This window comes from Typopeltis vanoorti, chromosome 24 (assembly GCF_054136105.1).
Source record: "Typopeltis vanoorti isolate ZY-2024b chromosome 24, IOZ_Tvanoo_1.0, whole genome shotgun sequence".
NCBI classification, from domain to species: Eukaryota; Metazoa; Arthropoda; class Arachnida; order Uropygi; family Thelyphonidae; genus Typopeltis; species Typopeltis vanoorti.
Genome location: NC_143572.1, coordinates 15,659,894 through 15,685,038, shown reverse-complemented (window position 1 = coordinate 15,685,038; position 25,145 = coordinate 15,659,894). Strand labels below are relative to the sequence as shown.

The window sequence follows — 25,145 nt, the reverse complement described above, 5'->3', positions numbered from 1 at the left end:
ATAATAAATTACATAACATAGCTTCATTCACAATTTAACATAGGCTCACCCTTTCTTTGAAAAATTTTTATTATAAGAAAAATTTTTCTTCTGACACTAGGCTCCTTTAAACAAAAAAAAAAAAACTGGATTACATATTTCCTTTTCTATTTCTCAAGTAATACCTAGTTTGAATGAAATTTGGTTCCTTATCATGATTTGTGCATTTATTCATAATCTGTTGCTCATTAAGTTTCTTATTACTGTCATTAACAATTTCCGCGTGTCTTTTATGTCTGTAGTATGGGATCGTCTCTTCCAAATTCAATTCATGCTCTGTATTAGCATCACTGTGTTTTGGCTGTTTTGTAATATTTGTGTTCCGTCTGTGATTAGTTCTTCTATGGTAATTCCTTTCCCTTCCCAATATTGCTTCTAGAGAATCTCCTAGGCAGACTAATTTGTCAGGTCTCTTCTTGTACAATTTCAGTCGATCTGAGTGGACAACTAAAGTTCTTTTCATTCCTGTAGATTCTCTTATTCGAAAGTTAACAGGAGATGTCTTTTCAACAACTTCATAAGGTCCTATTGCACATTTTCCAAACTTTCCTGTTCTCTTGTTACTATGATCTTGTCGCAAAAGTACTAAGCTTCCAGGTTTTAATTCCTTATAGGTTCTTAGTCTATTAACATACGCTCTAGCCTTTTGTGAGCTGTTTTGACTGGCTTCTGCTACTAGATCATATGCAATTTTGTTTTCAGAGATCATATTGTTAAGATACTGATCAATGTCTGGGAATCCTGAGTTTGCATGCGTGTTCTTGAAGTCACTGGGAAACAGTGGTTCAAAACCATATAAAACTACAGCAGGGGTTTCTTTTATGGCAGCATGCAGGGCTGTCCTACAGGCAAAAAGGGTGTGTGGAAGGAACTTATCCCAATTATACAAGTGATTATTAGCAAGTTTGGATAGGGTTTGTTTCAGCGTACGATTCATCCTTTCACACATTCCATTTCCTTGGGGGTGATAAGGAGTAGTGAAAAGCTTTTTTATCTTCAGTAACTTGCATAATTGAAGCATAACTTCAGCTGTAAAGTTTGAACCTTGATCAGTGAGAAGTGTTTGGGGGGTTCCATATCTTGAAATGATCATCTTAAACAACTTGTCAGCTACGGTTTGCGCAGTTTGATTCTTCATTGCTGTGGCTTCAGGAAACCTAGAGAACATATCTATTACAACAAGTATATACTTGTTTCCTTTAGAGGTAGTAGGGAGTGGACCTATAATGTCCATGGCCAAAGCTTGAAAAGGGCGAGTAGGAATAGGGAAAGGTTGAAGAGGAGCCTTTCCTCCATAATTTGATTTCCTTTGACATAGATGACATGAAAACACATAACTTTCAACATCTCGTCTCATTCCCTTCCACACATATCTATTTCTAATTCTCCCCCATGTCCGGAAAAACCCTTGGTGTCCTGCTAGATCAGCATCATGAAAGGTATATAACACCCACGGTATCATGACAGTAGGAACTACTATTTTGTTTTTCCAATTTACGGTGACATCATGTTTTGCCATCAGGAGGCCATCTTCATCCAAATATAAGGACTGCAAAAACGTGTGTTCCTCCAAGACTCCTTCCCCATTTTTGATTCGTCGATATATTTCTCCCCATGTAGGATCCAACTTTAGTGCTTCTATAATGGAGAATTTGGTCCAATTCTGAAGGTGTGGGGGTTTCCTTATGTTTTCTTGTCCCTCATTTTCTTCAGCTATCAAGTTCACTATCTTTTCTTCTGCACTGATATCCTCATCTACTTTATCATCTAGGGCTCTGGATAAGTAGTCAGCAACTACATTGAGTTTTCCAGGAATATAACATATCTGTATTTGGAATTCTTGTAATTCTAATGCCCATCGAATAATCCTTTGGTTTTTATCTTTCATCGTGGATAAAAAGGTTAGGGGTTTATGGTCTGATCTTAGAAAAATTTCTTGTCCTAGTAACATGTATCTGAATTTCCTTAAGGCATGTACAATAGCTAGTGCTTCCTTTTCAATAACTGAGTAATTTTTTTCTGATGCAGATAGTTTTCTACTTAGAAAAGCAATGGGTCTAATTTCTTCTCTCTTTTTCTGTTCTATCACAGCTGCAATAGTATCATTCGAGGCATCTGCTGCAAGATAGAAGGGTTCTCCAAGAGTGGGATGAGTGAGAACAGGAGATCTAGTTAATGCTAAATTTAAAGATTTATGGGCAGACTCTTGTTCCTTTCCCCATACGAACTTTTCTCCCTTTTTAGTCAACTTAATTATGGGCTCCATTATTTGAGAACAATTTGGAATAAATTTTCTATAGAAGTTTACCATTCCTAAGTACCTTCGTACTTGTCTCACGGAGGTGGGTATTTTAGCTCTTAGAATGGCAGAGATGTTTTCTTGAGTAGGGATTATTCCAGCCTCACTGACAACATGTCCTAGGTATTCAACCTTTCTCATGAAGAATTTACATTTTGAGCACTTCAATGATAGACGTGACAAATTTAATCTATTTAACACATTATCTAAAATTTCTTCATGTGATGTTAAATCTGGGGTGTAAATTAATAGGTCATCTTGGAAACATATGACTCCCTTTCCTAACATGTCTGAGAGTACAGTGTTCATCAGACATTGGAAACTCATAGCTGAATTTCTGGCCCCCTGAGGAAGTCGACAGAGTTGGTATTTTTGCCATCGAGTGGTAAAGGCAAAAAACTGTCTGTCCTGTTTTCTAAGAGGTATCTGGAAATAGCCAGAGTTTAAGTCTAGTTTTGAGAAATATTTTGCTCCTTCTAGACTAGCCAGGAGCTCTTCTATGTTACATAGAGGAAAGTCAATGGGCTTAGTGACCTTATTAATCTCACGCAGATCTAATATAAATCTGAGACTTCCATCAGGCTTTTCTACTAATAAAAAGGGACTATTCCATCTGGAATTAGATTTTTCTATGATCCCAGCCTTCTCATAATCATTCAGAAGGATCTGAAGTCTATCTAGATATTTAAGAGGGGTTTTGTACTGCTTAGTATAGATAGGCGTGTCTGAAGTGATCTCAATGGAATGCTCTACCTTGTTTGTACAAGTCAATGAGCTAATATCTTCAGTGAACGTTTGAGGGTATTTTTGAAAGATTAATAGAATGAAATTCTTTATTTCTGCTCTATCAGTTTTTGATTCTGTTAAATTAAGAGCTTCGTGCAATAATTTTCTTTTCTTATCACTCAATCCGTCTTCAAGGTTTAAGGTCTCAATCTCCATCTTGTCACATAGTTTCCTTTCATTGTCTTCATTGTATATTGACTTATGACTCACGCCACACAAGGAGATGGTTTCAGAGGCAAAGTCACACATGAATTTATTTTTCTCTAGGAAATCTAGTCCTAGTATGATTTGGTCATTTGTGTCAGCAACTTCAGGAAGGATAATGAGATCATGTGAAAACTTTACTGGAAAACAAGGTATGGAAATTTCAGCATTTAATTTTCTTGTAGCAATCAGTTCAATTTTAGCAACTCCTGTGATTTTTACTGGTCTCTGAATCAGGGTGATGTTATCAGAAAAGTCATCAACAAGTTTATTCACCATAGAGTTAGAAATAACTGATATATGGGCTCCAGTATCTAACAGAATATTGCACGGAATTTTTCCAATCAGACCTTGTACAAGGGTTAAAGGCAATTTGCCATTCTCCTTGGCCATCGTTACACTTTGCATTCTATGGAAATCGTAGTCTAGTGAATCTGGTTTGTTAGTTAAGGTGATAGAGTTATCTTCATTGACTTCCTCATTCTTAATTTCTTTCCCTTTTTTACAGTTTGAAAGACATTCAAGAATTGGTGAAGGTGTAACTTGATCATTACAATCTTGAGTGAGTGATTGTCTTATGGAGCATATTTGTTGCATTTCTTCCAATATTTTCTCTCTTTGCTTGGCCAGACTGTAACATGCTTCTAAATTGACAGCCCTTTTTTTGTAAATAACCTCTCTTAAATTTTTATGCAGTCCCAGTCGAAATTGTTGAAAGACAATCCAATTTAAGTGAGGCCTTTCTGTAGGGGACACCCTCGTAGATCTAGCAATGTTCATCAATCTGTTATAATAATTAGTCACATCTTCCTTGTCATCTTGCATGCACTTGTGGAGTTCTGTAAGGGTTTTAACGTAGCACCTAGTATGGGAAAACTTAGTAATTAGTTCATCCTTAAACTTCTTGTATTCTAAGGTTTCTCGAAGTATTGGAGATGAATGCAAAAATGTCTTTGCTTTACCTACCAATTTACTTCTAATCAGAACTAGCAGTTGAAAATCAGTCCAACCTGCAATTTCTCTAAGCTTTTCAACATAGGTAAAGAAAAATAGTACATCATCTGATTCTTCACCTGAATATTGGGGAAAAACCTGTTGCGGGTTTACCGTACGAAAGAATTCACTGTCATTCATTTCAGAGCTTGATGTGACAGCCATAGTGATTAATAAATTACTAATTCTATTAATACAATCTTTCTACTTTAAAATAAACTTTTATCTTTGCCTGACTCCAGATTATAACCAGTTCACTGTGATTTATTTATTTCACTTTCTAAAATTTAAGGGAGCATTTCTATGATTGTTATCACTAAAACTAAACTCAATTTCTTAACTTATAGTTGTTAAATTCAATTCTTATCGATTAAATCACATCCTGTCGTCTGCGCCATTTGTCGTGACGTTCTATTTTCATGTTATGTTCTAAATCCGCCATCTTGGTTCAAGTCACTCTTATCAATATAACACTTAATCGCAAATTGATCACCGATCCAAAAGTAGAGAAATTTATAATTATACTGCGCCACCCTATTTTTAGATTAGTCTATATAAAATAGTAGGATCAATTCTTAATTAAGTTAGCAGTCTTCTCATTAGTTTAGGCCGAATTATTTACTATTCCACTTGGGGTTCCCGCAAGATTCGAATATTTATGAACGGTGCAATAAAAAGGAATTCAGGCAAACACAATATTTAGATTAACAAAATAAAACATTTAATATATGATATATAACAAGTACAATAATTCTACTTTTAAATGAAACAATACAATAAACTCAATACAACTCGCTAAGTCTCTCATTCCAGTTCGATGTTCTAAATTCTCAAAAACAATTTGCAACTTCAAAACACATATTTTCTTAACTCAGATTAAAATAACAAACTTCACAATCAGTCAGTCTCTACAAATCTGTCAGTTCAATGCTTAAGTTCACAGCAGGCACTAATCTAGGTAGACAATATTCCAAGCAAGCTTATTCCGGACTTTGAGCATCGGAGATCTATTACAGTTAATGCTAGAATAGACAAACATATACAACTACTCTTACCAGATAAAATCTTCAATACATCAAGTTATTGCGAGTACACTTATGAATTAACTTATTTACATTAGCGGAACACACATAACAAAATTCTTCTACGCTTTAACTGAACTTTTGTTAACTGCGCTTCACTATTCTAAAAAAAAAACACATCAATAAGGCACTGATATCTTTCCTTGTTTACTTTTCTGAAACTAGATAAATTCATTATATTCTTCTCAGGGCAACACAGAATTAAGACGTAATCCTAGACTAACTGGAACTAATCAGAATTTTTCATTGAATGTCCAGTTCTTTATTTATCCGATTACGACATCAATTTTCCTCTATAACCACAGCTTATTTCACTTATAACATTAAACCTTATGTGTCACTGCTTATTGGTTCACTTCCGAACACTATTCTCATGAATTTCTGCCCTAGGGAACTTATAATTTTCTTTCACTTCCTTGCTTATATCCTACTTTCCTTCAGGCTCCGCAAAACTCTCTCTTCTCTCTAATTAATAATCCTCTCCTATTTCTTCATATATGACCTTCACTCCCCTCTTACGTTCGAACGCCGCGCTCTCTTCATTCGTGGTTGTTTACGCGTGCGTCTCCATGACAACAGACTAAACGTAAACATTTCGCTAATGTAATGTATGCTCTGTTACTACTCTTACATGAATGATTACATAACATTAAATATTTGACAAATAAGAACAACAGAATATTTAAGCTACTTCTTTAACTTTTTGATTACGTATACAGTTAAATATAAATTAACACTTTACGTTACACCACATATATTTAGTTATACAAAATTCTATACATATTATTATTTTATAAATTAATAGCAGGTCAGGTTTTCAGTAAATATTTAATTAGTAATTCTTAATTAAGGAATAATAAACAATTTTATATAAACCATGATTAATATTTAAATAGGCAATGTTAAATGTGAATGAAAATAATAAATTACATAACATAGCTTCATTCACAATTTAACAATAGTACCGATCTTTACCTCTGGTGATGTTGAGTTGGGGTGCGTTTTCAGATTTGTTCCAGTAGCTGACTTTTCGCTGTTCGCCCTGGTTCCCTGGGAAAAACAACGGGGGACTTGTTTAACCGGGCGACACCCCAGCCGGCATGAAATTTTGTCATGTTGTACCATGATTTTTTATTTTGGTTTAACCAATAAGAATACAATTTGGTCGGCTAAATCCCAAATTGCTAGCCCATCCATGTTCGTTCAGTATCCAAGTAGATACCCAACAGGGTGCACCACGAGAAGGTGAGGATTGGACATTAGGTCTAAAGCCCTGGTTGGTTCTCCGCATTCCTTTAAAGGCTATGTGGAGGTCTCCTCTCAGTTATACAGCTTTGACCCTTAAGCACCCCTCAGAAAATAAGTTTGAAACTTATTTTCTGGTTTATGAATCTTCTGGCTAGAAGATTTTTTGTAGATCAACAATGCTGAAGATAAAAGATGAAAAGGTCATAAAGATGATACAGATTGGGTTAATTCAAGGAAATTTAAGCATGAAATTTGTACTCAAATTTCAGGAAAACTTGTCATTAAAACAAAAACAGAGCAGATATGTAGCGACCTGCTTTTGGTATAGCAAAAAGTAATTTAGCTTAGTCATCTATGCAGCAGATGGAGAAAAATGATGCCAGGAAGTCAACCTTATCTTTGGGCAGTGTTATAATGGTACCATGTGAATGTGAAAGAAGCACGTTTTCTGTACGAGCCATCTCAGCCAGTTTTTTTGTTATTGTTTTTAGCTATAAAATTGCAGTTTTTATCTCAGTTTTGGCACACCTGATGAAATACCAACACATTCAGATCAAGAGAGGAGCAGAAATAATGGAAGTCATCCTATTTGGCATTGCAGTGTCGAAAAAGATTAAAATGTGAGTGAATGAGTGAAGGAGATGCACAGTCCATAAAAAAGTAAACTTGAATGAGATTACAGTCTGAGTTTATGGTCTGAATTACCTGGAAGAGGTTGATAGCTGTTCACAGTATAAATAGAAAGAGAACAACAGGTTAAGAAAAGTAAAGGATAATGGGAGGATGATAAGATTATCTAGCATTCTATGTATACTGGGCAATTATGATAAATTAACTAACTGCAAATACTTCAAGATTGCTACCAGCTCAATCAGTGAATATGGAAAATACAAGCTACTTCTGAATTGTTAGCACTGAAGTCCTCAAGGAAGTGAACTTCCCTGTTTGGGTATTTTAAACTGCAGAAAATGAAACTTCAGAGAGAAATATCTACCTGAAGTTTGATTTTCTGCAGAGGCTAGAGTGGTTATTAAAATTTGAAGAATGATAGCATATGAATGCAAAAGAGTGAGGCAAAGAAATTTTGGGCCAGGACAGACTGAAAATATGGGATTCTAAGTTTGGCATTCTTTCATATGGAATATTAGATATAACAAAGTACACCCACACCCTTGTGACAGAGGAATCATGCTGATTGTAGTTCAGATGGATAGCAGATGTTATGGCTGCCAGTTCAGGTTATGTTAGAAAAAACAGGTGTTGGATTCAGATGTCAATAAGTGGTGGTTCATGTCATTTATGTTAAAATCATAAATGGATGATTCTGATTGATTAATTGATTTTTTTGTGTGTGGGGGAAATTTTATTAATATGCACTGTTACTGGATTTATTGATGTGCTCTTCATGGCTAGTGAAGAAGATAAAGAGTAGGAGCATTCAATGTGAAAATGGCAGACTTGCAAACATGTCTCCCATATAAACGGCAGTTGAGAACATCCTGCTTGCATGGTTTCAAAAGTGGGCCCCTGCATACAGTGATACTTGCATTCCCAGCAAGCATAATCTGTCAGAGTAAGTGATAGCTATATTATTAGATTAGCCTGGAAACTTGCTGCTGTATTGGGAACAAACCTGATTGCCATCAGGTTTGTTCCCAATGTATGAAGCAGTGGCACGCCAACAGAACAGCTTTACTACTGTATACCTTTAAATGGAGAGTATTCATTATGGTTTGGCATGCTCTTAAGGAGTATTTCTCACCTGCACCACTATATGTAAGACAAGAGGTAGTAAACAGAAAATAGAGACCCTGTTCTAGAGACATGGCAACCATTTGGCCTCCACCAAACAAAGTAGCGATGTTTCACCAGAAGAATGCACATCGTGTACTACATAAAGATCTATTTGGTATTTCCTCCAATTAAAATATTTTTTCCCCAGGTGGGGGGGTACTCACTGGATATGCCTATTGGCATATCCAGTGATTGGTGGCTTTGGATGGAACAGACTATATGTTGCACATCAACAGCTATTAGTAGCCCAATTACTATTAATTAGCTGGTATCATATTATTCTTGGTAGATGATTAAATTGTTTTTTTGTTGTTTTTTTTCACTTTGGCAAATGTATCAGTGAAATTTTAAATTTTCATTCTACATTTTCCTAATAATGGCATAAAAAAATTGTTTTGCTTATTTTAGTAGGTAGGCCCTTGAAAAACACCAAATGTTAATTGCACATTTTTTTTTATTCTCACTATACTATAAAAAATATACATAACATTAAAAATTCATTTACCTTCAAATCTTTAAGAGGAATATCTAAATATTGTTGAATAGCTGCTCCCCAAATAGTTTCCAAATCAGTCAAAACTGAAGTTAGAGAGCCTCCTACTCCTGAATGTAAATTTAACTGACCTCTTTTAATTGGCCAGTGAATATGAAAGTTTTCTTCAGGATTCAGATATAAAACCTAAAAGATAACATTAATTAAAATAAAGATGGCTGACAAATTATCACAAAAATAAAAGTCAAGACTAGTATATCAGAGTAATGAGATGCTAGTCCCAACTGTGATGGGAAGAAATTTATTGGGCCTTTTTCAAGTGGAGATTAAGTTACCTGATATTAGAGAAACAGATCTTAAAGGAACAAACCATAAATACACAATTATACCACTGACAACCACAAAGTAGCAAAAATAAACAGGTATGGGATTACAATTAAGCTACACAAGTGCAAAATCGAATGATTTGCAATTCTAATTTATTGCAGAGAAAATTATTACCAAATATGAATTAACATCATTTAAATCTAGTTACTTTGTAAATCATATAACCATGTAAACGCATAAAAATGTTACGTGTTTCTTATAATTTATAATATAAATTATAAGAAAACTGTTATTTGAAGGCGTTCACAAAATTAGAATAATTTTTAATGTGGTTCAAAATATTAGAATATTCCAAATTTTTCTGAATTGGTTTTGAGAAGAGCATATACAGCAATCCCGCAATTAATGTGCTCTTCAAAAGGCACATTAATCAAAAACGCACTAATCGAATATAATAACCTATGGGAAAAGTATAATTTGTTCCTCAAATTTCTTTTTTGAACCTTAATTTTTTTTTTTTTTTCTTTTATAAAATTATTAAGGTTTGTCTCAGGGCCTAGTTAAAAGAAAACCATGAAGCTGAAAGACAATAAAACATATTCAGAATATAAATTTTATTATTCTACTTCTTAACAAAGAATTGAGCTAACGTAGTTTGGCGAGCATTTTGTTTCTTTTTTTCATACAACTGACGGTATGGCCCTATTGCCTCTACTCTTCTGCAAATTTTACTGCTTCTCTCTTCATCAGGGTCAGCCTCTAAGCATTGCTACTTAAACTTCAATTGTACGAAAAATATTTTCAAATTGTTTGTGAAATCTCTTTTGGCTGACTATCAAGTGGTTAAATTTTCTTCATATTCTTCGGGATCTTCCTGCTGTGCATCTAAAATTAGCAGGTCTGAATCACTCAATTCTTCAGAATGAGATTTAATTAATTCTTGGACATTATCATTGTCAATCTCATCAAAACCCAGTTTGCGCCTGAAGTTCGCAATTTCCTCAACAACATTATCCATTTCATTTGAAAAGCTTCCAAAATCTTTTGCAGAGAAAAGAATTTTTTGAGCAGTAATTTCATTAAAAGATTGATGAATATTTTCAATAGCAGATTTAACATTAAATTTCTTCCAGAATCCTACTAATGTCGTAGAATTCTCACCAGATGTTGCTTCTATCGCCTGTTTAAATGTTCTTCTCAGGTAGTATGCCTTAAAGGTTGTGATAATCTCCTGGTCCATAGGTTGTATGAGAGAAGTTGTATTTGGCAGTAAAAATTTGGAATATAGTATACATAATGTACATGGAAGTAGTGTAGTATGCCATTAAAAATAACTTTGTAAAATGTTTTAAATCGGTAACTAAATTATTTCATTCTGGTGAGTGATTTTTTAAAATAGCTAGCCATAAAAATGTATAGATAGAAAATTTTTAAAATCTGTTAACATTTATTTTTAAGATGTATATAGGTGCACCAATCGAATTTGGGTATCGAAAAAAAAATGACGCACTAATTGGGGCGCATTAATCCAGGGATTACAGTATTTCAGTAGCTGCAGGACTGACTTGTGTGTGAGGAATTGTTTGCAGGTGGATTTCAGTTAATCATTTGTTAAACATGGGCCAAACAAGTGACATTATAGGAAGCTAACAAGTTTCGTATGATGTCTCTACACAAAGGAGGAACTCAGTTTATAGCTAAGGAATTGAAATGTTCTCAAGCAAGTGTGAACAGAGTATTGAGACAGTATTCTAATAACTGGAGTTTTCAAAATAATCACTACAATAGCAGTAGAAAGGTATGAAGAATATAGTGAAGAAAAAACCACTTCCGAAGTGCAAGGTATTTTCACAGGAAATGGAAAAAACTAGGTGTGAATGTGTCTAAATCTACAACACTGAGAAGATTTCACAAAATGGGTTTTAAATCATGTGTGCCTAAGACAAAGCCACTTATGACTTCCAAGCAAAATGCAGATAGAATGCAATGGTGTAAAAAAAAGATTGTGAGGTCAAGAGGACTGGAAAAAGGTACTTTTTAGGGATGAAAGTATTCTTTGTGTGTCCCATGGTCATCAAGGGATATGTGTTTGGCATCTTAAGCAAGAATTATTTAATAAAGAATGCATGAAACATTTAGTGAAATTTGCAACCTCTGTCATGGTATACACTTGTATGATGACAGAGGATTCAAGTAGGCTGTGTATTGTGTACGAAGGAGTCGATTTCAAAGTGTACCAAGAAATTCTTGAGCACTTTATATTACTGGCATCAGAAGATTTATATAATGGCGATTTCCTTTTTCAGCAAGATTTAGCTTCTTGTCATACTTCCTAGACCACTACTAGATGGCTCAAAGAAAAGCAAATCTATGTAATTCCTTAGCTGGCAAACTCAGATTTAAACCCCATTGAAAATTTGTGGGGAATTATGAAGAAACATCTTCAAAACTTGTTTCTAGTCTACAGACCATATATGCATGTTTTGATAAAAAAAAAGACTGAACCACTAGTAAATATCTCCAACCATTCACAAACAGTCATAAAAGCTAAATGGGATGCAACAAAGTACTAATTATCATGTTGTTTCCCTTTGATTGTAATTTTTGTGCATTTATTTTCATATTATTCTAATATTTTGAATCCATTAAAAATTATTCTAATTTTGTGAATGTTTACAAATAAGTTTTCTTATAATTTCTATTACATTTTTTATGTATTTACATGGTATATAACAGGGCTGGCTGCAATGTGGCTCACATCCACACGTCACATGGTTCTTCATGCTCTACTAGGAAAAAATAAATAAAAAGAGAAGAGGAGACAACAAAAAAGAACAAAATAAAAAAGAGAACAGGAAGAAAAAACAGGATTAATAAAAATTACTGTAATAAAAAATACTGAAGTTTACTTCGAACAATGAGAATAATTTTAGAATCTAAACAATAATTTTAGTTACTTATTTACTAGTAGAGGCATTCCTTGTATCCACTTTCTTAGTAAGCTCCTTAAAATTGGTGTGTAATTAGTCAGAGCAGTTCTTACAAGCTGGTTCAAATGTTCATTTAAAAAAAAAAAATCTATATTTAGATTTAATAAATTTAAGAGTCAAACATAACACTTCACAGGAGTACGTGGTCCCAGGTTTCTGACACACTGCTTAAGTGTTGGATACGACTGGTCCAGAACCCACTTCCAAAACTCAATGGAACATCCACTTTGCTTCACTAGCTTCAGTCCTTAGTCCTCTTGAAATTCCAAAAGCTCTAGTTCCACAGCTGCGACATCCATCACAATTGGTTTTGAAGTAGGATAACTGCGCTCAAGCACGTTCGTGAGGAAGGTATGTTCCAAGAAAGCGAATGTTGGCTTAAGTTCTCAAAGGCCGCAAAATCAATTTGAGTTCTTCAGCCAGATCATTTAATTTGCTAACATAAGATCCTGTTTCTAATTCCACTCCTGGCAAATTTTTCAGTATTTTCTTCAGACAAACAAAGTGATTGTAAGTTTCATTTTCCAAGTCTCTCTGGAAAAGTTGCAGTTTGCTTTGGAAGCTTAGCATGATCTGTGCGAGATTGGTTTTAGTTTTTCTTTCCCTTGAAGTGAAATATTTAATATCTGTAGATGCTGTAAAACATCAGTGAAAAATGGCACATAACAACTGAATGTTTTCAAGATGAGGGAAAATTTCTCCTCTCTAAGAAACTGTTTAATTGGGTTTAACAACAAAAAAAAAAAAAAATTGTATACACTGCTAACTGAGAGCCACCATACTAAACAAAACCATGATACATCATTAGGAATCTCATCACAATTCAACTCACAGAGAAAGCTTTTGAATTGTCAGTGTTTCAGCACTCAAATGAATAAAATTGACAATTCTTAGAACTACTTCCATTACGTGTTCAAATTTAAAACACTCGGCAACTAGATGTTCCCTGTGAATAATGCAAGGTACAGGTATGAAAGCAGGATATGATTCATCAGTCTCAAGGAGTCCCATGAGATCTTTAGTTTTACCCCTCACAGCTAGAGCACCATCAGCTGCAATGCTGACTATTTTTTCGCGATGCTGAAGCTTTTATAAGTGCAACATCGAGAGCTTCTTTGATGATGTCAGAGTCGCATGTTGTATCTTTCAACGCTATAAGTTCCAATAGCTCTTCCTTGAGGTCCAGGCCGTGAGATTCAAAGTGGACAAATGTAGCTAGTTGTGGGTTGTCCTGAATATTTGTAGATTCATCCAAAGCCACATTAAATGCTGCACAGTGTTTCAAGTTATGGTGCACATTATTTACAATGTTGGCACTGATAATGGAAATTCTCCTTTCAATTGTATGCCTGGAGACTGGCATTTGTTCAACCAGTTTGAGTAGTCTTTTATTATCTGGGTCTAAAACTGAAATTATTTGTGGAATATTCTTCTTGACAAATTCTCCTACCATGTATGGATGTTTTGCCTATGCAATATTAAAAGCTAAAATAAAACCAGCCTCGGTAGTGATATCAGCCTCTTTAGTAAAGATGGACATCAATTTACTCTGACCATGGAGTTGTTCTTTCAAAGTTGAAAGTTTAGTTTGCCTCAGCCAAGAGGAAATTCTTTACTAAATTACTGTGATGCTTGTCATAATGACATTTGAGATTGATGGCTTTGAACTGCGCAAGTGTTATTTGGCATATGGCACACAATGATTTACTTTGTCGTTTCACAAAAAAAACTCCTCTTCCCACTCCAATCTAAAACTGGGTTCTTTTTCATATTTACGTTTTTCATGCAACATTTCTAAGCACTTGAAAAAGAGTTCGATGATAACAAGCAACGTCAATGGACTTGTGCAACAATATGTTCAATGATACCAACAGATGAGTGCCAGAAGTGTAACTAATATGTTGGGGTGGTGGGCAGGCATAGCTTCTGCATCCCCACCTCGCCATACACACACTCATTCCTGTACCATCACAATGGTCAAAAGTTGCGGCTCTAAGTCTTACTGGAATTATTTGGCTCCAAAACGACAGATAGTTGACCACCCCTGTTATACAATCTATAAAGTATGCAGATTTAGATAAACTAATTCATATTTGGTAATAATTATTTTCTATACAATAGAGTAGAATTGTAAATCATTCAACACATTTTCTTTGATTATTCTAATTTGATTCGAACATATATTATGAGATTGTAATATCAAAGAGAAAATTCAAATGATACTTTGATACATAGTTATTTAAAAATAACTAATATAAAAAATAAAAAAATAATAAAAAAAAAAATATATATATATATATAATATAAAAATAATAATCAAATAAAATACAAAAATATAAAAGAGATAAACAAGATCATTAAACAACTTTAAACAAATCATTAAACATAAATGCTTCTACAAAAAGGCCTGAACTACACCATTGCACCAAGGTCACTTAACAAATTAGATTTTATTTATCACATTGAAAGAAGTCTAAAATCCCTCTCCTCCAATTTAGTGTACAAAAAATATGAATTGAAACATCGTACATATTAAACTCTAATAAACAACTAAGTTGGAACCTAACTAGGTTCCAACTTAGTTGTAATTGGCACTTGTACAAACCAGAAAAATTGGCACTTAAATCACTAAAACATAACCCAGACATTGGGATTACAAAAGCAGATAAAGTAATGCCACTGTTGTCCTTGATGACAGCATACCTAGATAAAATGAAACCTATTGGTATCCGACCACAACACGTACCAAATGGTGAATTACTACCCTACAAACCATTAAAAAAGAAAACAGAATTAATCAAATCGGTGATCACATGTCCCGAGGAAACAACCAAAAAACTTGCACCACATTATGCTCGTGCCCCCAGAATTTACGTCCTCCCAAAAATACACAAAGCAAACATGCCACTACGACCGACAGCCCTAATTATCACTTAGCAGCCACAATCAAGTTGGTAGGGTGATGTTAGTTGGGTCATTCCCTCTCCTACATAATAAATACACAACACTTCACAAACAAGATCAGAAACATCATACTCAACGACAAAGATTTATTAGTTAGCTTTGATGTAATTGCCCTGTTCACTAATGTTCCCATCAATGATACTATTCTTCTCTTACAAAAGATTTCTGCTTGATATCACAGCCCTCTTTGCTCATTTACTCCACTACAAAAAGACAATGAGACTTATTTGACACAACTGACACAATGAAAAAGGAAAAGTTCGTCCTTGTTGGGATCTAAATAGCAAAGTAGGAAATTATTTTTAGACATACAAAAATATTTTGGGAAAGTTTGGAGAAAAGAGCAAAGCTAATAATATTACTATTATTACTATTATTACTATTATTACGGGCAACTCCAGGGAGTCATTAGACTCATCGAGGGAGGCCCCAAATCATATTCATCACAACTATCTGACATTCATACAGTATCTATCATACCTCGCCTTAAACTCATTCACTGTCACAGCATCCACTACAGACTCAGGGAGCGCATTCCACTCATTCACTACTCTAAAAGTAAAGAACCCAGCTCTAACACCTTTACTAACCACACTTTTGCCCAGTTTCCATGGATGTCCCCTAGTCCTCCCACAACCAGCCCTGTTCTCAAAAATATCTTCTGAATTAATTTTATAGAAACCCTTCAGTAATTTGAATGTCTCAATCATATCTCCCCTCCTCCGCCTATCAACCAATTTTTGCAACCCACAAATCCTCAACCTGTTCTCATATGGTTCATTCCACAGACCTGCTATCATCTTGGTCACTCGCCTCTGGATCCTCTCCACCTCCTCCAGATCAAGAAGAAACCTAGGTGACCAAATCTGAGCACAGTAGTCTAGATGGGGTCTTATCAAGGCTCGATAGAGATATCTGTTGGATTTCTGCTCAGGACATGGACTGGTTATTACTAACACAATGTTCCAACATAAAAATGTCCACAAACTTACATGGAGAGAAGAGGCAAGGAATAAGAAAAGTCTCATTGAATATGTTATTGTTGATGGTGATGTTTTCCCACTGGTTCAGGACACTAGAGTGTACAGAGGTTTAAAATTGAAAGTGATCACCATTTAGTCTTCAGCAGGATAAAATTGAATTTCATACTGAAAAGAAAGTTTTAAAGCGAACAAAAGTTGAGCAGCTCTCAGATGTAAACTGCAGACTAAAATACACAAACATTATTCAAGAAAAAATGAGAAGGTTTGAGAACAGCAACCAAACCTTGGGGAGTGAGTGACAAATCCTGAAGAAAACACTGATTGATTCAACCAGAGAGGCATGTGGTGAGGTTGTTTGCAATAATGGAAAAATCAGAACCCCATGGAGGACACACAAAATTAAAGAGGCAGTGAAGGAAAAGAAGAAAGCATATCAAAAGTTCCTGGCAAATAAGTCAGCCTGTGCTCTTAGAGAATACAGAGACAAATGTAAGAAAGCTAAACACTATAAAACTAGCTAAACAAAAGTCATGGGAAGACTTTGGTAAGAACATAGAAAATAAATATCAAGAAGGTGGGAAGATATTCTGGAGGTTGTTGAAGAAGCTCAGAAATGGAGGAAAGAAAAGGAATTAGAGACAATAAAGGTAACATGAAAATTGGTGAAAAAGATATCCTTGATGTATGGAGTAATTACTTCAAAAAATTGCTAAATGAAATGAGCAGTGATGACAGCACAGTAGTAAAAAAACATTCAGACATGCAATTCATACCACTATCTAACAAAAACTAGGGGTCATCAGCACCCTCAAACACAGAGCCATAACAATTTGATCCAATGAACAAGCTCTGAACCAAGAATTTGAAATCATTAAACATTGTAAAAAAAAATGGCTACAATAAAAAAAAAGTTCACCAGATCCTCCATAAAAATGCCATTAAAAGCAAAAAAGATTACAAGCCATACCTTACATTAGGGAAATTTCAGAAAAAATAGATAGAACACTACTTAAATACAACATCAAGACAACGTTCAAACCCCTGGCAAAAACTAAGAAATTTACTTAGTTCCTCCAAAGATCCTCTTCCATACCTTGCCCACTCAGGAGTTTACAAAATTCAGTGTACCCATAACCTACCTTATATAAGGGAAACAAGACCCACCATCATAATCAGAAAAGATGAACACAAATGCCACATTAAATACCTCCACTATAGTAAAACAGGCTTATCAGATCATGTAGTCCAAATATGCCACAGAATTGACAAGTCCCTTCACTGCACCAAAACCTGGTATGAAAGAAAATTCAAAAAACTTATGAAATGCTAAAACATCATCAAAATCTGAACAGAAATGATGGATTAATTACTCTAAGAATGTGGAGGATCCATCTTCAACCCATATAGCAACCAGAACAACCCCAGACTGAAGAAAAGTTCAATACGAAAGGACTGTAGAAATTGTTTAATGTAGTAACGTTTTTTTTTTATTTTTTTAAGTATATTTTTTTCTTGCCAGAGGTCAGGCTAGGATAAATGATTAACAAAAAAGACGAGACCACAATAAAGGCTGAAACCAGTCTGGGTAGTGACCCTTCCCATAATGGGATACTAAGGCAAGTGATGTGAAGTCATTAGCTTCTATATATGAGGTGCCCTAGTCCTGATTATATTTCAGGTGCAAACTTTGTGTGCTTACACTTGGATAAAGGATTAAACCAAGTATACAATTTCTTGGTATCTTTAATTTAAGATTTAGATTCATTTTACTTTTGTATAGTGCAATGGCATGTAGCTTGTATACTGTACATATGTATGTTTCCTGATGATGACCTCAACACAGAGATCAAAACATCAATTGTTACTTGCTTAATGGTAAGTAAAGTAATTATTTTAACACGTGTTGTCTCCATGAATTCTTCACTATGAATTTATACTTACTAAGACTGAGTTGACAGCCATCATCATTTGACCACATTTCCAGTCTATTCAAATCATTCTGTAAATGCTGGATATCAGTAGCATCCCAACTGTTTATCTTTGCATCATCAGAAAAGAAATAAACACTTGCTGTCAGGTCCTTACCCAATATCATTAATATATATATGTATATGTAGACTGAACAACAATGGTCCAAGGACTGATCCCTAAGGCATGCCACTTGTCACCTTGAATTGGAGAGATTTGCCCCCCCCCCCAAAAAAAATATCACTTTCTTATAGCTGTCCATCAGTCACCTACTCATCCAAGCTAGTTTATATTCAATCCCATATCCTCCAGTTTATTCAGAAGTCTTGTGGGATTCTATCAAATGTCAGCAAAGTCGCACAATACCACAATGTATCTGTTCCCATTAACTAACTCAGCCTAACGTTATTTTAAATATGAGCAAACTGCTAAAACATGCCTTTCCTTTAAGTAAAACCGTGCTGTTCCATACAAAGAATATATCTTGTTTGTCAATGTATTTCTGCAAAAGTTCTTACCAACTCTAAAATTTTCGCCACCAATCCAGAGATACTGATAGGTCAGTAGTTAAGCACGTCAGTTTTTGCACCACCCTTGTACAACAGAACTATCATACATTCTTTCCATTCAATAAATTATATATTTAGTTTAATCCTTTATCCAAGTGTAAGCAAACAAAGTTTGTGCCTGAAGTATCTTCAGGACTAGGGCAACACGTAGCAAAGGTGGACAAAGCTTCACATCACTGCCTTAGTATCCCATAATGCAAAGCACATCTCCTTGCAGACATGTATAATGCTATGCATTGTGGGAAGGGTCACTACCCAGACCCATTTCAACCTTTACTGAATGTTCGAGTACAGATCAAACTCCAAAAACTCAGCGTTGTTCCCCTCAAGTAGTGACCCTTCCCCTTCGCTGAGCTCATTTGTCGTCTGAGGGATAACAGCAACAGCCGTGCCTCAGTTAACTTCATGGGAAAGTACTGCCACTCATTACCCCCCACCACCACCCAGGATCTGGGTGACAGCAACAGCTGAGCCTCAGTTAAAACTTCATGGGCTACAGCATTGCCATTCATCACCCAAGCTTCCAACCGGTTTAGACCTTTATTGAGCTCCCACTAAAGGGACCTCAGAGGTGATACCAAGGTTGAAGCAATGCAGAAATCATGCTTAGCTATGCGAGTTGCCGAAAGCTGTCACACCTTATTATTATTAAATTACTCTGGATTAGAGAAAGATGCTGGAAGTTTTTTCCCACTTGGTTAGACTATAAATTATATATTTGGTTTAAATCCTTTATCCAAATGTAAGCAAACAAAGTTTGCGCCTGAAGTATCTTTAGGATTAGGGCAACTTGTAGCGATGTGAAGCTTTGTCCACCTTTGCTATGAGTTGCCCTAGTCTAACCAAGTGGAAAAAAAACTTCCAACATCTTTCTCTAATCCAGAGTAATTTAATAAGGTGTGACACCTTTTGGCAACTCGCATAGGTAAACATGACTTTTGCTTACATTTGGATAAAGGATTAAACTAAACATGTAATTTATAGTCTAAGTGGGAAAAAACTTCCAACATTCTTTCCATTCAAAATAAAGATTTCTATAATGTGAATGACTACCCCTTGGATGCTGCACATTTGTGTCATGCACAACATGAACACCCAAACATGATGGCTCTGTGTAGAAAAAAATCCCTAAAATAATTAACCATACTATTAACAGATATTTAAATTACAAGTATAATGAAGTATGCAATTTACTCACTTCTTCACCAATTACAAAATCCTGAGAAGGATCCACTTTTGTCCAATGAAGATCACAACTTCCAGCCAATATTTCTGATTTTACATGAATGTTCTGCTCTTTTACCTAAATCCGTAACATAATAAAAAGAATGCATAAAATACTAATTGTACATTTTTAAAAATAAAAAAAAATTATCTTTTGAAAATGAATTATACACAATCATTGCATATTGTATCAAATATATATATATATATATATATATATATATATATATATATATATATATATATATATTAATTTACTTTAATTTTAAGGGAACAGCATGGATTTATTAAAGGAGGGTCATGTTTTAGCAATTTGCTCATATTTTATAACAATGTTATGGCAGAGTTGGATAAAGGGAATGGATACACTATGATAATGTTGGATTTTTCTAAGGCATTTGATAAGATACCACACGATAGGCTGTTGCTTAAACTGGAGAATATGGGATTGGAATATAATCTATTGACTTGGATCAGGGGATGGTTGACAGACAGATATCACAAAGTGGTATACAATGGGTGTGAATATGCCAGATTTAAGGTAACCAGTGGTGTACCTCAGGGTTAAGTCCTTAGGTCATTATTGTTCAATCTATACATTAATGACATCAAGCAGGGTCTATCATGAGATTTGCAATTGTTTGCTGATGATGTGAAGATAGGCAGGACAATCAGGGATGCTACTGATATTCAGCAATTACAAAATGATTTGAATAGACTAGAAATCTGAGCAAACGAAAATGGCTGTCAGTTTAATGTTAGCAAGTGTAAAGTTATGCACTTTGGCGTGATTAGAGTTCCAGCAGCATATTACATTAGCGGGGTTATGCTACAAGAAACTGAAGAGGCAAGGGATCTTGGTGTATTGGTGGATAAGAATTTAAAGTTCAAAAGGTCACATAGCAAAAGTTGCAAATACAACTCAGAGGATAATTGCCATATTGAAGCAAACCTTGACATGTAAGGATAAGGAAGTAATTTTGCCTCTTTATAAGGCTTTGATAAGATAAGACCTGGATTACTGTGTGCAGATTTGGTCTCCTAGGTTCCAAGGGGATAAAGAAGCTGTGGGAAGGGTGCAAAGAAGAGTTACAAAGATTATATCTGGATTATGGGATTTAGATTATGAGGACAGATTGCGAGTATATGGATTACAAACTCTGGTTAACAGGAAAAAGAGGGGTGATATGATAGAGGTCTATAAACTTTTGAATGGGTGTTATAGCATTTCAGATTATGAAATTTTTTGTTATATGGAAGATGGGAAGAGAACATGGGGGTATACAATGAAGTTAAGGTTGTTCTCAGTCAAGAAAGGAGTAAGAGCTAGGTTTTTCTCCCAGAGAGCAGTGAGTAAGTGGAATAATTTGCCCTTAGGGGTAGTGACTGCATCTAGTGTAAATGAATTTAAAGGAAGGTATGCTAACTGGGTTTGGTAATTCATAGCCTCCCTCAATGAGCCCTTGACTCCCTGGAGGTCTCAGATAATAATAAATTTTCAAAAAAATATACATTTTGAAAATTCATATTTAAATTTTTCATTCAGTTTTATGTTTTAGAATATAAATGGAAATTTATTAATCTTTTCTGTTAAATTTCCATTTATTAAACAGCATTCAACAAAGATTTTATAACTAGGCTTAAAAGAGGTGACTTATGTATAAAATTTAATTTTAGACAAAAAATATTAAAATGGAACTTTTTTTTTTTGCAGCACATCTGTATCAGAAGCATGCCTTTTCAGTTGGTGAATTATTGTTCTATTTATGTGATTAAAAAAAAAAAAAAAGAGAGACAAAAGTTTCAATTATTTCTTTAAAAAAAGGATATTTTGTAAAATAGATAAACTGAAAATTCAATTATTTATTTTCACAATTATTGTTATTATTTAGACAGGTATCTCCATGAAGTCAAAAGACTCATTATGGGAGATCCACACTACCCATTATTCACACAATACCTATCATACATTTCCTTACTTATTCACTGTTGGAGCACTTACAACCACCTCTGGCAATCCATTCCACTCATTCGCCACACTCTTAGACAACGTCCACGTGTGACCCCTTGTTCTCCTCCTATTCCTCATGTGGAAAATTTCTTTTGAATCAATCTCATAGAATCCCTTTAGTAACTTAAGTTTTTATCATATCCCCTCTCTTCCACCTGTCAGCTAAACTCTGCAACATACACCATCAATCTATCCTCTTAGGGAACATTCCACAGACTTGTCCCCAGCTTGGTCACCCATCTCTGAATCTCTCCCACTTCCCGATTCTCAAGAAATGCAGTGACCAAATCTGAACACAGAATTCAACGTGGCTGAAACACATGGCCTTAAACAAGTAAAGATAGGAATAATAATCCCTATCTTTACTTGCCAATGTGTTATTCAACATCCAAGTAATCCTCCCAACTATTTTACCAATTTATGCAATATGTTCTCTGAATTTCAAATCTCTATCCACCATCACCCCTAGCCTTAACAATTTCCTATAATCTAGTACCATCAATATGATATAGACCTTGCTATATTAATAAATTTAGTTTAATCCTTTATCCAAGTGTGAGCAAACAAAGTTTGCGCCTGAAGTATCTTCAGGACTGGGGTAAGGTGATACAGCACCAGGGCAACTCGTTGCAAAGGTGGAGAAAGCTACCAACACTCCTGTCTCAGTATCTCCTATAATGCAAAACACATCTCCTTGCGGATATGTCTAATGTTATGCATTAAGGGAAGGGCCACTACCCAGACTAGTTTCGACCTTTATTGAGGTCTCTTCAGTGGGAGCCAGGCCCAAGTTGAGATATGTCTAATGTTATGCATTAAGGGAAGGGCCACTACCCAGACTAGTTTCGACCTTTATTGAGGTCTCTTCAGTGGGAGCCAGGCCCAAGTTGAGATACCAGGCAGAAGCATTTGCAGGTCATCTCTACCTATCGGAGTTGCCAAATGGTGTGCCACCCTTTTTTAATAAATTACTCTGGATTTAGATAAAGATGTTGAAAGTTTATTTTTCACTTGGTTAGAGTATAATAAATTTAGTTTAATCCTTTATCCAAGTGTGAGCAAACAAAGTTTGTGCCTGAAGTATCTTCAGGATGACCTGCAAATGCTTCTGCCTGGTATCTCAACTTGGGCCTGGCTCCCACTGAAGAGACCTCAATAAAGGTCGAAACTAGTCTGGGTAGTGGCCCTTCCCTTAATGCATAACATTAGACATATCCGCAAGGAGATGTGTTTTGCATTATAGGAGATACTGAGACAGGAGTGTTGGTAGCTTTCTCCACCTTTGCAACGAGTTGCCCTGGTGCTGTATCACCTTACCCCAGTCCTGAAGATACTTCAGGCGCAAACTTTGTTTGCTCACACTTGGATAAAGGATTAAACTAAATTTATTATACTCTAACCAAGTGAAAAATAAACTTTCAACATCTTTATCTAAATCCAGAGTAATTTATTAAAAAAGGGTGGCACACCATTTGGCAACTCCGATAGGTAGAGATGACCTGCAAATGCTTCTGCCTGGTATCTCAACTTGGGCCTGGCTCCCACTGAAGAGACCTCAATAAAGGTCGAAACTAGTCTGGGTAGTGGCCCTTCCCTTAATGCATAACATTAGACATATCCGCAAGGAGATGTGTTTTGCATTACATTATAGGAGATACTGAGACAAGAGTGTTGGTAGCTTTCTCCACCTTTGCAACGAGTTGCCCTGGTGCTGTATCACCTTACCCCAGTCCTGAAGATACTTCAGGCGCAAACTTTGTTTGCTCACACTTGGATAAAGGATTAAACTAAATTTATTATACTCTAACCAAGTGAAAAATAAACTTTCAACTTGCTATATTAAATTGGCAACCAATGTCCTTTACCCACACTGCCAATTTATCGAAATTATCCTCCAGAATACGTATATCACCTTAACAACTATTGTCCTTCCCAGTTTTGAATCATCAGCAAACAACTGAATATCTCCCCCCAAAAAAAAACTTCGGATATATCTGAGGTACACATTAACGAGTAGTGGTCCTAGTGCAGAACCCTTGGGCACTCCACTAGTCACCTTCATTTGCCTTGATTTCACTCTATACACCACCCTCTGATGTATGTCTATCAGTTACCCCCAATTCATGCTATCAGCTTCATATTTATTCCCATTTATTCCAACTTATGTAATAGTTTTCCATGTGGTATTCTGTCAAATGCCTTTATAAAGTCCAGCAATATCATGGTGTAGCCGTTCAAAGTTTATTTTTCACTTGGTTAGAATATAATAAATTTAGTTTAATCCTTTATCCAAGTGTGAGCAAACAAAGTTTGCGCCTGAAAGTATCTTCAGGACTGGGGTAAGGTGGTACAACACCAGGACGACTCCTTGCAAAGGTGGAGCAAGCTACCAAAACTCCTATCTCAGTATCTCTCATAATGCAAAACACATCTCCTTGCAGATATGTCTAATGTTATGCATTAAGGGAAGGGCCACTACCCAGACTAGTTTCGACCTTTATTGAGGTCTCTTCAGTGGGAGCCAGGCCCAAGTGGAGATACCAGCCAGAAGCATTAGCAGGTCATCTCTACCTATAGGAGTTGCCAATTGGTGTGCCACCTTTTTAATAAATTACTCTGGATTTAAATAAACTTTGAACATCTTTCTCTAAATCCAGAGTAATTTATTAAAAAGGTGGCACACCAATTGGCAACTCCTATAGGTAGAGATGACCTGCTAATGCTTCTGGCTGGTATCTCCACTTGGGCCTGGCTCCCACTGAAGAGACCTCAATAAAGGTCGAAACTAGTCTGGGTAGTGGCCCTTCCCTTAATGCATAACATTAGACATATCTGCAAGGAGATGTGTTTTGCATTATGAGAGATACTGAGATAGGAGTGTTGGTATCTTGCTCCACCTTTGCAAGGAGTCGTCCTTGGTGTTGTACCACCTTTCAGGCACAAACTTTGTTTGCTCACACTTGAATAAAGGATTAAACTAAATTTATTACATGGTGTAGCCATTTCTTTTATCCAATTCTGCTGTCACCTTATTATAAAATGTAAATAAATTACTGAGGCAGGACCTACCTTTTACAAATCTGTGCTGCCAACTATAGAGTATCATATTCCTATCCATCCATTCCAGAATTTTACTTTTAACCAAACTTTTCCAATACTTAGCCACCACTG

The 25,145-nt window shown here is 35.4% G+C and overlaps 1 protein-coding gene across 1 annotated transcript in view; it reads right to left on the bottom strand.

Annotated features, from left to right (window-relative positions):
• Positions 1-25,145, bottom strand: part of Arp8 (Actin-related protein 8) — a 156,034-nt gene that overhangs the window by 122,666 nt on the left and 8,223 nt on the right. The window contains exons 4-5 of the mRNA XM_090413311.1: positions 19,938-20,042; positions 8,951-9,124 (exon numbers count right to left, since the gene is read on the bottom strand). Coding sequence (XP_090269437.1) covers positions 8,951-9,124; positions 19,938-20,042 — 279 coding nt within the window. The remainder of the gene's footprint in view (positions 1-8,950; positions 9,125-19,937; positions 20,043-25,145) is intronic.